The following is a 15,490-nucleotide window of genomic DNA, read 5'->3' as shown; positions in this document are numbered from 1 at the left end:
TGGGATTAGGTGTGGGCGTAGACTTTCTCTTACCCTTCTTTCCCTTTCCCTTGCCATATTTCTTGAAGCCTTTGCCCTTACGCACCATAAGAATGTCTTGCTAATTCTCTTGCTTAACCGTCTTTTCAGCGGTTTTCAGCATACCGTGAAGGTCAGTAAGAGTTTTCTCCATACTGTTCATGTTGTAATTCAACTTGAATTGATCATATCCACTATGAAGTTAATGGAGAATGATGTCAATGACCATCTCATTGAAGACATCAGAATCTAGAGCCCTCATGTTCTCAAACAATCCAATAATCTTAAGAACATGCTCGCTCACCGGTTCTCCTTTCTTGATCTTTGTCTCAAGGATCAACCTCTGAGTTTCAAATCTTTCATTTCTGGCCTGTTCCTGAAACATATTCTTCAACTCCAAGATGATTTGATAAGCATCCGAGTTGATGAACCTTTTCTGCAGTTCAGGGTTCATGGATGCAAACATCCAACATTTGACATCCCAATTGGCCTGGATCCAATGATGAAGGGAAGCTTGAGTTACCTCCAGCCCAGTAGCTTCCGGTAACTCTTCCTCAAGGACATACTTCTCATGCATTAGAACTATTTTCAAGTTCCTTTGCCAATCGAGGAAGTTGTTTCCATTCAACTTCTCTTTGTCGAGAATTGAACTCAAATTGAATGAGTTGTTATTGTTTGCGGCCATTGATTACTATAATTTGAAAATAATTGGCAATAAATAACATTTAATATTCCTTTAATAGATTTTAAATAAAAGCAATCATGCAATCATTAAAGCTATTAAACATTTCGTTCATGCATAATAAAACATGGTCCATAATGAATGAAACAAATCCAAGACACCAAAAGTCTCTAAGTCTTAAGAATGCTTTAGCTTGTCTTAAGCCTTTTAAGATTTTAGGTAAGCAAAAACCAATTGCTAGTAATATTCAAACTACTCTTGATTAATAAATTAATGCCTTAATTTATTCTATTGCCATAACATATACCAATATTGTTTGAGTTGAAACCAAAATCAACGTGTTCCTTTGGATACCTTACCATCTAGGAATACTAAAATACCACCTCGCTTTGGCGGAAACCTAATATCTTAGGTTCGAAGATTTCGTAAGTTCTTGATTTGGAAGGCAATTTTAAACTCAATATTACTTGGACCTAGTTGTTTCTATGTTGGTTTGATTATTTAGTGAACTAAATCCTTAATCAAACATAAAAACAACGCATTCATGCACAATACACATTTATCAATATATAATATCATAAATTATTTTGGTGAACTAATACGGCCCATAAACTTGGTCTTGAAGCATCCAATCTTCCCTTCGCCTTGTTAGCTTGGCAGCGTCTTGAACTTCATTCAAAAAGCTAACTTAAATTTTAAATAAACTAGAAGAACTTAAACTTAATAATCTAATTATTACATCAAACCTTCATGGTACGCATACCATATTTAAAGTTTTACATTCAAAGATAAAATGGTACGCAAACTGAATTTAAATATCCTAGTTTGGCCATAATAGTCACATTCAATACCTGCGACACATAATAATTATATATATGCATTCACCCATTCGTATCTTAAAACGAATGGCCCGAGTAAATATGCAAGTATTTACATGAATAATTAAAATCACGTTCATGTAAACAAATCTTAAAAGATTAATCAATTCCAAATTATTAATCCTTGGCATTATTCTAATCAAAAATTAATTTAATTAAAATAAAGTGTCCTACGAAAAATTAATTAAAATTAATTAATTCAAATAATTTCATTTAAACGGCTCCAACTTAATTCAATATTTAATTTTGGACCTTTAATTTTAAATATTCAAACTCGCAAACCAGCCCAAGTCAAATATAATAAATAATGAAAAAGTCCACCGTTAACCCCTTCGTGCAAATATAAGCCCAAAGCCCAAAAATTAGGCCTTGAATTAAAGCAAAGCAAAAATACCGCAAATTTTTGGCTATATCCGGGTACATCCAGAGTTGGTTGTACCCCCATCCAAAATGAATATTTACTATTTCGAAAATGAACATTTATTTATTTATTTGGCAATGAACATTTACTATTCCGGAAATGAACTTTCTTATTTTGGAAATGAACATTTATTTATTTATTTGAAAATGAACATTTTCTACTCATTCGAATATAAACATTTATCTAATTATTTGGCAATCTCATTTATTCAACCAATTTAGAAATTATAACCAGATGATTATTATGAATAAATAAATAAACAAGAAAGAACAAGTAATTCAACAAAAATGAACAAACAATATAAAAAAGAACATAAATTTCAGAAGAAAGGACAAACAATACATGTATTTGGGTAAAGAACAAACAATACAGGCGCGTCGTTGTTTTGGGGGGTACAGCCAGAGTTGGCTGTACCCGGGTATAGCAGTTAGGGGTTATAAAAATACACATTTTAATGCATCTTGGGCTAGGAAACCGCCCAGCCCAAACGATGCGCAGTGCATCGCATCAACGCACCAACGCCCCGGCACGAAGGCCCACGTCGTTGCACGAAGCCCAGTAGTGGCGCACAAGGCTGGCGCGCCCTGTGTCGTTGAACTGCTGCTCGATGCCTCGCCCAGCGCTTACAAGGCTCGTCGCCCATGGCACGTTGCCTGCAGACACAGCGCGCACCGCAAGGCAAGTACCCATGGGCCTGCCTACGTGCCACTTGCTTCTCATCCCTTTCGTCTCGCACAGACAGCAGCTACCCCTCGCCAAGTGTGAGTCGCTTGCTCGTCCGATTAAGAAAAATCAATTTTAATGTTCGAAAAGAAAAATTGCACGAATTATTTTTTTCATAATATTAATAACTCTAATCGTTTTAATTACGAAACATAATAAAGTGGGTGATTTAATTAAATCTCAAACAATCCAATTTATGAAAATTAAAAATCTAGACTAACGAATATTCAAATTTAACGAACGATACATCAACAAAAATTTGAATAACTTTGATAATCCAATGCAAGCATTTAAATCGTTCTAAACATTTATATTTTCAGATTTTTATCAAATTTGGTTTAGGTGAACGATTAAATTTAACGAATCCAATCAAAATTTTAATCCTTCAATTTTTAAGTATGTCATTTAAACATGAAATCATATTCCCCTTCTCACCTAAATATATTTTCAGATCTAACCAATTAATAAAATTAATTTTCGATCTAAAATCCATTAATCTAGGTTAAATTGGGATTAGGGTTTATAATTAAAATTTATGAACGAAAAAATTACCATAGGTTCATAATATTATAAACAACAGTAGAACCAAATTTCAATTAATTATAAATTTATTTGGTCGTATAATTAATTGAAAAACGTATCAAAATTAATAATTTAATTCATTAAACAACAAAAACGCCAAAAAAATCCAACTTTGGGGCCTGTTTTTGACATTCAGTTCTCATGAATTGATTTTAAAACGCCATTTTCAATCAGATTAGGGTCAGAAAAGTCGAAATTCTGAAACTTTACGGATACAGCAGCTTTTCAACGATTCATCCAATAGTCAAGAAAAACATTCGAAAAGTCACGAAAAAATTCATAAATTTTTTTGACAATATCACAAACATATAAACATGCTAAATAGTACTTAATTACGTGAAGCTCATGATACCACTGTGGGGGTTTACAGTTGAATATATATAACATGATAGCAGAATAACCCTAAAGCAAGGAAACATGTATAAAGCACAAATTAAGCCATACATACGTTTGTAGCATGTTATCCACTTATGTCAGCAAACACGAACAAGAACTCCAATCTTAGTTCCTCTACTGGCTTACCAATAGTGCAGATTCGCCTAGATTGTTGATACCTTAGATCTTGTACAAGGTTTGAAGATTTTGGGAAGTATTCAACAATGGAGGCAAAAGAGAAATTAGGGTTTTTCTCTTTTCTTAGGGTTGTGAATAATCTTAATTAGTGTGTTGAAAAGTGTACATAGGTTATTAAAATAACCTAGAAGTAATAATAAGCAAGCAAGCCAACTTGGTGGGAAAGCGAACCAAGTTGGTCGGCCAAGCCCACACGTGAGGTACAGTAGGTGCGCACAGCTGGGCCGTGGGCCGCTGCTGCTGCCTCTTCCTTTGATCCGTGTGCGCCACACAGCCAAGGCCTTTGGGCCAGCGCTGATTTGCCATGCGCGTTGCGCCCATGGGCCTTGCGCTTGTGCTCTCAAGCTCGTGGGTTGCTTTCGTGTTGCGATTAAATTATCCTTCGACAATTTATTTATCTTTTCGTACTTGACAATCAAATGTCGTAGGATACGATTATTTGTTTCACCTAGCTTACGAATACACGCAATACGATATACGATTTCACAATCCAATGTTAAATCGTATAATTATGTTTTCAGAATTAATTTCCCGAAAAGCCATTAAATGAATTCCCGATTCATTTAATCCAGCGATCGGTTTCCTGTCATTGGTGTTACCTTGTAGGTTCAGTCAAGAGTAAGTTGTGAGCCTAACAAGGATTAGAGCTCACTTAACGGAAGCATTGCTCCAGCTAGCTGTTCCGATCACTTGATCTTACTGAATTAATTATTCGTAATTAATCTTAACCTTGGTATTAGACTAATGCACCTTGAGTGAATGACATATTTCTTTCACCTACATCCCTACTCCCTAAAAAAACATTAAAAAGTTCAACTAACCCCATTCCCACCCCCACCACCACCCCTTACCCCTTTAAAAGTTTGACACACATCCCATTACCTATATTAAAAAAAAATACCCCAGTACCAACTACAATCTGATTAAATAATAAGTCAATTACAATGCATTAAACTCTGTGCTGGTCAAACCGTTTCGAGTATTCCGGTACAGAGGGAGTAATCACGATGAATCTAAAAGTGAATCTCTTGAACAGTTTAACAAATCACATCAATTATCTTTAGCTAAAAAAAGGTCTTGCGCGCATAAGAAAAACAATGATTTATTATATGTATCTGGATAACTTTTATACAGGTTTTTTTTATAACTTTTAACTAATTTTGTGTAATTTTTAATACGTTTTGATTAAATTTTATATTATGAAAATAAGTTGATAGATAAAAAATTTAAAGTGTTAAATGTTTAATTTTATACATTATTAGTGATTTTGAAGAAATAGTTTTTATGAATTTATTTACTAAAAAATTAATGAATCTTACATATATATACTTTTAAACATTTTTTAGTTACATTTTATTCCAATATATAATATGTACGGACTTTTCATGAAATGTCCCTGAGGTTTGACTTAATGCCCCAAATGAAGGAAATAATGCCCTTGGTCCAAGTATGCATTCAATGTTAAGTCTAATAAATGCGGTTCAGTATTAATTAACAAGTTAATAATTCAGTGAGATCAAGTGAGCTGAATGCCTAGCTAGAGGCCGCTTCAGTTCAAGTGGAATTAATGATATTAATCCACAGCTTACTCTTGACTGAACCCGTAGGGTCACACAAATAGTACGTAAACGGATCAAGTATTTAATGGCATTAAATACTCCATCTATGGATATTCGGAATCGACGGATCTTGGTTTCAGTGGGAGCTGAGATCGTCACAGGCAAGAAATGAATACTCCGGAAACGATGATATTGCCGGAAACGGAAATATGGATCGTATCGGAAATATAAATATTATCCAAGTCGTAGATGTTGCCGGAAACGGAAACATGGTACGTATCGGAAAATATTATCGGAAATGGAAATATTGCCGGAATCGGAAATATTGCCAGAAACGGAAATATTGTCAGAAACGGAAATATTATCGGAATCGGAAAATAATTCCGGAAACGGAAATATTAAATATTTGTTCGAAACGGAAATTAATTCCGGAATCGAAAATATTAAATGTTGTTCGTATCGGAAATGAATTCCGGAATCGGGAATTTAATCGGAAGCGTATCGTACGAATTAGCATCGGACGAGGCCCGCTAGACGAAGGCCCAGCACGAAGCCAGGCCATCGCCCAGCAAGCCGCACGCAACGCACGCCTCGACCAGGCCCAGCGCAAGGCCAGGCCCAGCCAAGGGCGCGCGCGCGCACGCAGCACCGCACATGGGCTGTGCGCTTGTCGTGGGCCGCAAGGCCTGCGCGGGTGCACGGCTTGTGCGATGCGTATGCCGGAAATCCTAATTCTATTGGGATTCGTGCGAAGATTAAAATCCTAATCTTATTAGAATTGCTTTGTTTTTTAGAGTCCTAATAAAGTTCTAATTAACAAATCCACATCCTAGTAGGATTACAATTCCTTTTCCATACCTCTATAAATAAGGGCCTAGGGGTCATTATTTATACATAAGTTTTCAAGTATTCAAAACTAGGATTTTTAAGCAGAAAAATCAGCCATAACTCTTGCCCATTTAGCCGAAAATAATAGTACCTTAAGGGCGATTCTAGTTGGTCAATCTTAAGGCGGATCCGGACGTGCTGTGGACTATCTACGGAGGGACGACACTTGGAGTCCTAAAGACTTGTTCTTGTTCGGTTCGGGCGCAGCTAGGGAAGGCACGCAACAAAGAGTATGCATCTAAATTATGCTATATGATTATGTGTAAATAATATGTATTCCTGGCTTAGTGGTTTTTTCCGCATGATTTATGAATTGTCATATGTATCATAACCTAACACCAAATACCCCCGAGGTTTTAGAAAATAACACAAAATGCCCTTGAGCTAACAGACGCTAAATCTTCGTTATTGTGAATTTACTTTTTTCCCTTACTCAATCATTTTCTATACTAATCCTAATATTAACACTTAATTATATTAATTAGGAAATTTTGGTAATATTAATCCAATCTTTGGCAGATTTTCTTTTATTAGTCCCACCCACGACATATTTTTTAATAATCCCACATTTACTACCTAACGACTTTCATTGGGCCCAACAGTTAATAAACCTGTAATGGGCGGTAATATGTCCTTATATGGCAGTACTCTCTTTCAAATATATTCAGTCATCATCATCAATTCATAACCATCTCGTTGACTTTTTCACCGGTTACCGCTCATTTAAGCCCAATAAAAGTCGTTGGATAGTAAAGGTGGGAATATTAAAAAATATGTCGTAGGTGGGATTAATAAAAGAAAATCGGCCAAATGTTGGATTAATATTACCAAATTTTCCTATTAATTAAACCCCCAAAAAATTAATTAACTACTATTATTTTATAAAACACCCAAAACTTTTTTTTGACTTTCTTTCACTTGCTCTTCTTTTTCACTTCACGCCATAAATCATCATCATCATCTTCTTCTTCTTTTTCTTCTTCTTCCACCATCATCATCTCTACAATCTTTCTCTTTCACCTTGTCATTCTCTTTCCTCAAACCTAGATTATTAAAAACCCAGATTCTTTCCTCAAACCCAGATTATTTCAGACCCAATTTATTGCAAGCAACTCAAATTAAAAATCTCCTACCTCAAACAAATTGAATTTGGAGGAGAAACACTACAAGAATTTGTATCTTTAACGACAACCTAATTACGACGGGTCAAAAATCCCGTCGCAAAAGCCTTTTGCGATGGGGCTAACAACCAAACAATGACGGGAATAACCGTCGCAAATGTCTTTTACGACGGATTTACGAAGGATTTACGACGGGATTTTCTATTAACGACGACCCCCTTTTATGACGGGTTCGCGACAAGAAATCCCGTCGTTAATCAACGATTATTGGCCTTTCGCGATGGGATTTTCCGTCGTTAATAGTGCAATTTCATGTAGATGTTGATGGGGTGATTTTATAAAATAAATCGGTGGATTTGAAGGAACGGAGTTCGAGCTCCTAAAGCTCGACTGTCGGAGTTTGTAATGGAGGAGAGAGAAAGAGCTGGGGAGTGTGGGTGGTCAAAGGAAACGGAAAATGGGAGAAGTGGGCGGAGTTCAAGTTCTTGTTCTGCCGCCTACTCCACCGCCTGTTTCCGCCGTTGTTGATGGTGATGATTTGGCAGCCGCTGAGGAGTTGTTGTCTACTCAGACTAAGTGCGTCGCTTTGCAGAAGAAGGTTGATGTTTCTTCTATAGCCGCAGAGGATTTCGCCAAGAGGTTTGAATCTGGTGCTTTGGTGGTGAGCTCTCTTTTCTTGTTTTTGTCGATTAATTTTTTCAAGTTAGAATAATGCCTTGAATCGGTCAAGCCCCACATAGCAAGTTTCAACATTTTTTGGACTTGCTAAATGTTAGGAGTTGTTGATTGCTCTTTTGAGGGAAAAATGTGAGGTAGAGGAATTTCTGGTACATCTGGTATTATAATGGTGCATCTGGTACATAGAATATTTGTTAGAGGATTCAAGTCAAGGTGGAGATTTGTTAGAATAATATCTTAAATCGGTCAAGCCCCTTACTACAACGCCCCAGCACGGGGATCTCGCTATTCTGGACTAGGGTTATCTGTGTTTGGACCTACTTTTTTGGTTTTCTCCGCATCTGTCTAAAGAGTACTATATAAACTCCGTAGGTCATAACCTAGTTGTATTGTGTAATTTGTACTCCTCAAGATAAATAAAACTTTCCTCCCCTCTATCTGTGGACGTAGCTACCACATTGTTAGTGAACCACGTTAAATCTCTGCGTTTTTTATTTACGTTATTTATCTTTATTTGCTTCCGTTATAACATATTAATTGTTGATTGATGTGATTGAGAAATTGAATGTGTAGGAAAGAGAAGCCAAGGAGGATGTGAATAAATGAAAAGGAAAGAGAAAGATGAAGAAAAGAAAAAAAGAATGGGAAAAAAAATTCCAGACTCCATGGGAAGAAGAAGGTGACAGAATAAAGGAAAGAGAAAGAAAAAGAAAATGGAAATGGAAAAAAAATTAATTTAATGTTAACGAAAAAGTTAACGGCACTGGCAAAAAATGGTCAATAAGGGTATTTTGTGTTATTTTTTAAAATTTCATGGGTATTTGGTGCTTTCTGGGAAGTTTAGGGGTATTTAGTGCATTAAGTCAAAACGCAGGGGCATTTCATGAAAAATTTGTAATATTTATTGTACACAACTTTTAAAAAATAATTTGGGTTTAGCTAGTAGCTACTCCCTCCGTTTCTTTTGTTCTTTACGTTTGATATTTTACATGAATTTTAACGATTAATTAATGTGCATTGAGATTGCTCTATTTTTTATTTAAACAATCATGTTTTCGCTTTTAACAAAATTCTGATGTGTGAGAGATAAAATGACCTAATGAGTTTAATTGGTTAAAATAATCATTGAACAAAAATTTAATAGAATGTTAAATCATTTATGCGATAATATAAAAGGAAATGTAAATAATATTTTAGGACCCAACAAAAATTAAATTACAAAAAAAAACGGAATGAGTACAATTATATGGGTACTTCACCGTAAAAAGTCAATCACAACCGTTATTATGGGACGGACGGAGTAAAAACAGTTCAAAATCATGCATGTATCACGTTTCATTATCATCTTTGTTACGGAGTAGTAGTTGTTAGGACTTGTTTGTTAGTGGGACCTCGATAGATAATAACATATGAACCGTATTCCGTTCCCACCAACTCACCGATATATCTTTGAATCTTTCCTCCCCTGTTTCCTTCTCTTTCCTTTATTCCATTAACATTATATTATAATAAACACTTCAATATGGATTGATGTTTACCAATTAAGCAGGCCACTCCTCAAATCATTCAATCTCTCTTTCTCTCTCCAAACATCTAATATCTAAGATCAAATGGTAATAGAGAAGAAAAACTATGATCAGCAGGAACAACTTCTGTTGAAGTTGGAGGACGGCGCCACTATTGCCGCTGATTATGACGGCGGCGCCACCCTTGTTCTTTTCTTCAGCGTCTTCATTGCCGTTTGCGGCTCCTTCGTCTGCGGTTGCGCTGTAAGTTATCCATTTTCTCTCTCCACTCCTCCCGTGGTTTATGAATTATGATCACCATGTCATATTGTCAATTTGTCATTATATAAGTACGCGATAATAAAGGATATATGGTAATGCTAAAAGAGTTAAACCCAGGTAACAATTGAATGCAAATCATCAATTATTTGGTTAAACTTATTGATCAACATAGATCATCAACATGTTACATGTATCTCTAATCTTCTATAGTTAGAGTTTAAGTTGATATTAATCTGTAACTAATAATCCAGTTTCTGAAGAGATGATCTCTAATTTCTTACTTTTCTTTCCAAGAGTAGAAAAGGGATTAATTATTACAGAGAATTTCCAGGTGGTTGACCATATTAGTGTGCTGCACGTTTCTAAATGATTAATTTGGGTAATTAATTAATACGGAGTAAGTAATCAGTGATTAAATAACTGAATAATGATGTACTTTTGGAGCAAAATTTCAATTTTATTTTGGCAGCTGGAATTTCCAAGTCTACTGCTGTCGGCTTAGCATTTTAAGGGGTATTGTTAGAATATACTCCCTCCGTCCCTTAATATTTGCACCGCTTTTTTTTTCGGGTCATCCCTTAATACTTGCACCGCTTCTATAAATGGAAATCTTTATCAATATTATATTATTTCTCATACTTACCTACTACCCCACCTACACCCCTATTTTCTACAAAAAAAAATCATTTAAAACTCAACACCCCTCACTCACCACTCCCACCCCTTACACATTTCTCACTAACTATATTAAAAAAAATACCCCACTATCAACAAACACTCATTAAACTAATAAGTCAATTCAAATGTCTTAAACTCCGAACCGGTGCGAGTATTAAGGGACAGAGGGAGTACGAAAGTATGTAAATATTTACGTCTAAGGAATATATGACATGGTGATCGTAATTTATAAACCATGTCATGTACTCCGCATTCATTAGGCGTACATTCTAAGAGTATAAGTAAAATAACCACGTGTAGCCTGCATGCTGCAAGAGCTATGCCATCATGTCATAGATCGTGTAACATTAATTTTTTTATTAATTTTCGTCATATCACAGTCTTATTAATTTTGACACACCTATATTTTTTGGGTCCAAATGAGCTATAATGATTGGGATGAGAATCAATCCGACAATCACCTGAAATCGGAAAGTAAACTCTAACCAACTGAGCTATCCCCCACTCTCATTTTCGCACACCTATATGAGTGTATGAGGTTGGTGAGGCGGTCATCTGATATGTATTGCAAACACATATCAATTAACAAAACGACAAAGGAAAAAGATGAAATATCATTCATGTAAAAACAAGTACCATTCATGTTAAAAAAAAAGTAGCATTCTTTTTAAAAAGTACGGAGGAGTATTGTAATACAACAATCCAAAACAAGTGTATGTTGTTGTTGTTAACTTGTCATCATTTTCAGTTTTTTACTGTCCGCTTTTACTATTTGTGTTATATATCCTTGAATTTGACAAGCAAGATAATTATTTAGTAAACTAATCTAGTTTTCGCTATTGATTTACATAGCTGGGTTATAGCTCCCCTGTACAGTCTGGAATCATGGCTGACTTGAATATCTCCACAGCAGCTGTAAGTTGCTTTGTTTATGCTTTCTCTTCTTCTGCGATTATATCTTTTATCTTTTGTTTGACCCAAACCCAATACCCTTTTGCTCTTCTACAGTATTCCCTGTTTGGATCAATGGTGACTGTTGGAGGATTATTAGGCTCACTAATTTGCGGTAAACTTACTGATTACATTGGCCGTCGAGGGGTAAGTTCTTCTTCTTTTAACCGTTGTAAGTTGTAACCATGATTTTCACTCGAATGGAGTTTAAACTCATCAATTTTGTTGCAGACTATGTGGTTATCTGACATACTCTACTTCACTGGGTGGCTTGCAATAGCATTTTCTAAGGTTTTTCTCGTAACATTTAAATCAGAATGAATAATTCTAGCAGTTTACTTTTGTTTTTCCAAATCTGACTTGATGTTGGTGTAAATTTGAAGGGTGTTTGGTCACTTGACATTGGCAGACTAGCCGTGGGTTTTGCTATGGGGCTTACTATTTACGTGGTAATTTTTTGCATAAAATATGTTCAAATACATCTTCTTCATAATAATGTAGTCATTGTTAAAATTTGAGATGAAAAATATGAATGAATCCATTTTTCCGAAACAGGTTCCTGTATACATTGCAGAAATTACCCCTAGAAACCTTCGTGGAGGGTCTGTTCTTCTTTCTCAGGTAAAGATAAACACATCAGAGTCCAGCATTCCATATGACTATTGTTAATTAGCGCGCTTATCATTTTCTTAACAATGCATTAAGCAACTAATCATGAATTTTATTATGTCTATCTGTTATTCCAGTTGATGTTAAGTTGCGGAATAGCTCTAGTTTACATTTTAGGACTTGCAACAACTTGGCGCGCCTTAGCTTTGATTGGTAAGTTGAATATTTATGTTATCTTCCGTCAATCTTTGGATCATCTATTGCGTTGGTTATATCATAGTTGACGTATCATACATCATGTATGTATATGCTGTTTCAGGTGCTGCACCCTGCATCATACAATTCTTGGGCTTATTCTTCATTCCAGAGTCTCCTAGATGGTTGGTAAGTCCCTACGCTTATTCAAGTTACACTTGAGAAATGAGAAATTTCATGGATAATTGATCAGGTACAGCAGATTGATTTGAGGCAATGCAAATTGTGTTAACTAAGCTATAAAACACCTCTTGTTGCAGATAAAGGTTGGTCATGACAAAGGTTGTGAAACTACCCTACAAAGACTCAGGGGAAGGAAATTCGATATAGCTCAAGAAGCAGCTCAAATCAAAGTAAAGAAAAACAGAACTTCAGAGTAGTATTAATTATTTCATTGGGGGGATTAAATTGCAAATGATGCCTATGAGATTGATGTATTGAATTTCTTGCAGGATTGTTCTGAAACTGTTGAACATGTCTCTGAAGATAGCTTCTTCAACGTTTTCCAAATGAAATATGCTTTCGCGCTTACAATAAGTATTGGGTTAATGGCGCTATCAGCATTTGGCGGGACAAATGGGATTCTATTCTATGCAAATACAATATTTGAATCAGCTGGAGTTTCAGGCACTTTGGGGACCGTTACAATGGCTCTCATCCAGGTATATAAGGGTTTAATCAGGACAACAGCACCATTATCATTTATCAGCAATTCTAAACGAATTTCATTCTTCTGTTAAACCCTGCAGCTTCCCCCAACTTTTCTGGGTGTATTGTTGATGGATAAATGTGGAAGACGGCCACTTTTGCTGGTGAGTATGACTAGATGACCTGACATTTAATCCAGCATTAATCAACTTGCTTAAGTGATACTTTCCCTTGGAAGGTGTTTTTATTTTTATTTTACCGAGGTTTGTCAATTGTTCTTGTAGGGTTCTGTCATTGGGATGGGAACAGCTTGTCTATTCGTGGCCTTGTCTTTCTTGATGAAGGTTTGTGTCTACACATTACATGCTTTCTTACATTCACGATGCACCTCTGAAAACTTAATCTTATTTTGAGTAACGTCCTTTGATTCTTCCTTGGCGTAATCCACTCATCTGTTGTACATGTGTGTGTGTTTAGGATCATGGGTGGATGACGGGTTTCAGTCCCTATTTGGCACTAGTCGGCATTCTGGTATAGCATCTTTGCTTAATGAATTAAGTACTTTCATCTTACCGTTTTCTTCATGAAAAAAGTATATGAAACTGTGTCACATATATAAAACTGAAATGTTCCTCATATTCCATGATTATAATCAATATAAAAGCCTAATCTTGTTATATGCTAGCTTAATAAATTGACTTGACAATGTTGAACCTTTGTATAGAAATTACCCCATCTGAAACCAAAGTAAGCTAACTGATACTGATACTGATTAAAATCAATCCAAATAGACCTGTAAGCGACCAATAATGACTTGTTCACAAACTCAGATATGTACTTTAATGTATATAAAGAGTGACACAACTTTAACAATTTGGTGTTTGTCATGAATCTACTACAGATTTTCTCTGCAGCATATCCCGTGGGAATGGGAGGGATACCGTTTGTTATAATGTCAGAGGTAGACGTTCTTCTCTTGTTGGTTTAATTTCTTATACATCCATCATCCATGCATTGTAAAGTGCATGTATGGAGTGTTTCTAAACTACGTATGAACAAAATTGTGGTTTGGTTTGCAGATATTTCCAATCAACGTAAAAGGGGCAGCTGGAAGCTTAGCGACTATAGTCAATTGGTCAAGTGGTTGGGTTGTCTCCTACACTTTCAACTTTATGATGGATTGGAGCTCTTCAGGTGAACATTCATTCTTTTGCCTCTCTTTTTACCCGATACAAAACCAACTTAATAATCAACTACTGAATAAAACGCATCATTTCTATGTTTTCCACCCCGTTCTTATCGGTGAACTTACCAACTATATTTCATATGATTTTCAATTTTAGGAACATTCTTCACCTTTACTAGCATCAATCTACTGGCATTGCTATTTGTGTGGAAACTAGTTCCGGAGACAAAGGGACGCACATTGGAGGAAATACAAGAATCACTTACTCATACTCTCTATTAGAACATGTACATGTTATAGGAGAATATATATACATGTACATATATATATTCAAATTTATTATTCATATACGTAGTAGTAGGATATGATTTTTTTTAACAATTTTTTGTTGGAGATTAAGAGTATATAAATCCAACCTAGTTTAAGTGTAAAAAGTGTTAAAGTGTGTATGAAGATATAAAGTGATGAAGGGTGAAATCTTTGTAATAATACAGAGTACTTGGTAAGAAAATTCTTACACATATATGTATAGCTCATCATATCGAGTAATTGTTCGGGTGATTTGCGTGTTGTGTACATTTTTGTAGCCTGCTCTACACATACAATGAGTAAATTCTATGAGAAGTTATATATTGTGTGGTTAAGACTACAATTTGTGTATTCGATCAGCCAATTATACGAGTAATAGAATTAATTCTGTAGTCGCGAAGAGTCTTACACTATATATTCCTCCACTTAATTACCTAGCTAGCTGTGTTGTTCAGCCAACTTTGAAAGGATCAAACACTTCTGTTCTGGAGAAGGAAGGGACCAAGAGCCTTACCGGGGTGCATTTGTTTTTCTTTTAGCCGATACCTTTGGGTTGAGTCCGGATCCTCTAGAGTTTTAATCAAACTCTACAGGGTAGAGTTGTATCTAAACCATACATTTTAAAATCAATGACTCATATTGATGAGAAAAAATAGGAGTTATTTTAGAACTCTAGAGGATCCAAAACCCTTTGGGTTGATGTTATCTATGACACGACAAAAGTTAATTTGGACTCGTTAATTAAGTAGGTAAGAGAACTTGGTTAAGTTAAGATATGGAGTTTTAACATCAGATTTTCAGGTTCATAACTTCTTTTTTACCATATGTTAATATGCATTTGTTAAATGCCCAAGGTCATATGAAAAATCAAGCAAAATCCTAATCAAAGATTTCAACAATATTTTTTAATACAAAGTATAATTTTTTTGGCCATTGACCAAAAT

At 35.4% G+C, this 15,490-nt stretch overlaps 2 protein-coding genes across 2 annotated transcripts; one reads left to right on the top strand and one right to left on the bottom strand.

Moving 5' to 3' along the window:
* Positions 1–220: 220 nt before the first annotated feature.
* LOC130471411 (uncharacterized) lies at positions 221–7,322 on the bottom strand. Its single transcript, XM_056841515.1, has 2 exons — positions 7,260–7,322; positions 221–508 (listed from the first exon to the last, which is right to left on the bottom strand). Exons 1-2 carry the CDS (start codon positions 7,320–7,322, stop codon positions 221–223), a joined length of 351 nt encoding a protein of 116 aa, XP_056697493.1.
* Positions 7,323–9,558: 2,236 nt separating this feature from the next.
* Positions 9,559–14,889, top strand: LOC110803982 (sugar transporter ERD6-like 5). Its single transcript, XM_022009531.2, has 16 exons — positions 9,559–9,892; positions 11,441–11,503; positions 11,597–11,686; positions 11,771–11,830; positions 11,923–11,988; positions 12,095–12,160; positions 12,286–12,361; positions 12,468–12,532; positions 12,664–12,756; positions 12,856–13,065; positions 13,153–13,215; positions 13,336–13,395; positions 13,529–13,582; positions 13,953–14,012; positions 14,131–14,245; positions 14,395–14,889. The coding sequence occupies exons 1-16, from the start codon at positions 9,734–9,736 to the stop codon at positions 14,517–14,519; spliced, it is 1,425 nt and encodes a 474-aa protein (XP_021865223.1). The 5' UTR covers positions 9,559–9,733; the 3' UTR covers positions 14,520–14,889.
* Positions 14,890–15,490: the final 601 nt, after the last annotated feature.

Source organism: Spinacia oleracea, chromosome 4, assembly GCF_020520425.1.
Source record: "Spinacia oleracea cultivar Varoflay chromosome 4, BTI_SOV_V1, whole genome shotgun sequence".
NCBI classification, from domain to species: Eukaryota; Viridiplantae; Streptophyta; class Magnoliopsida; order Caryophyllales; family Amaranthaceae; genus Spinacia; species Spinacia oleracea.
Note: the sequence above shows the minus strand (reverse complement) of the source record. Positions and strands in the feature narration are given on the sequence as shown.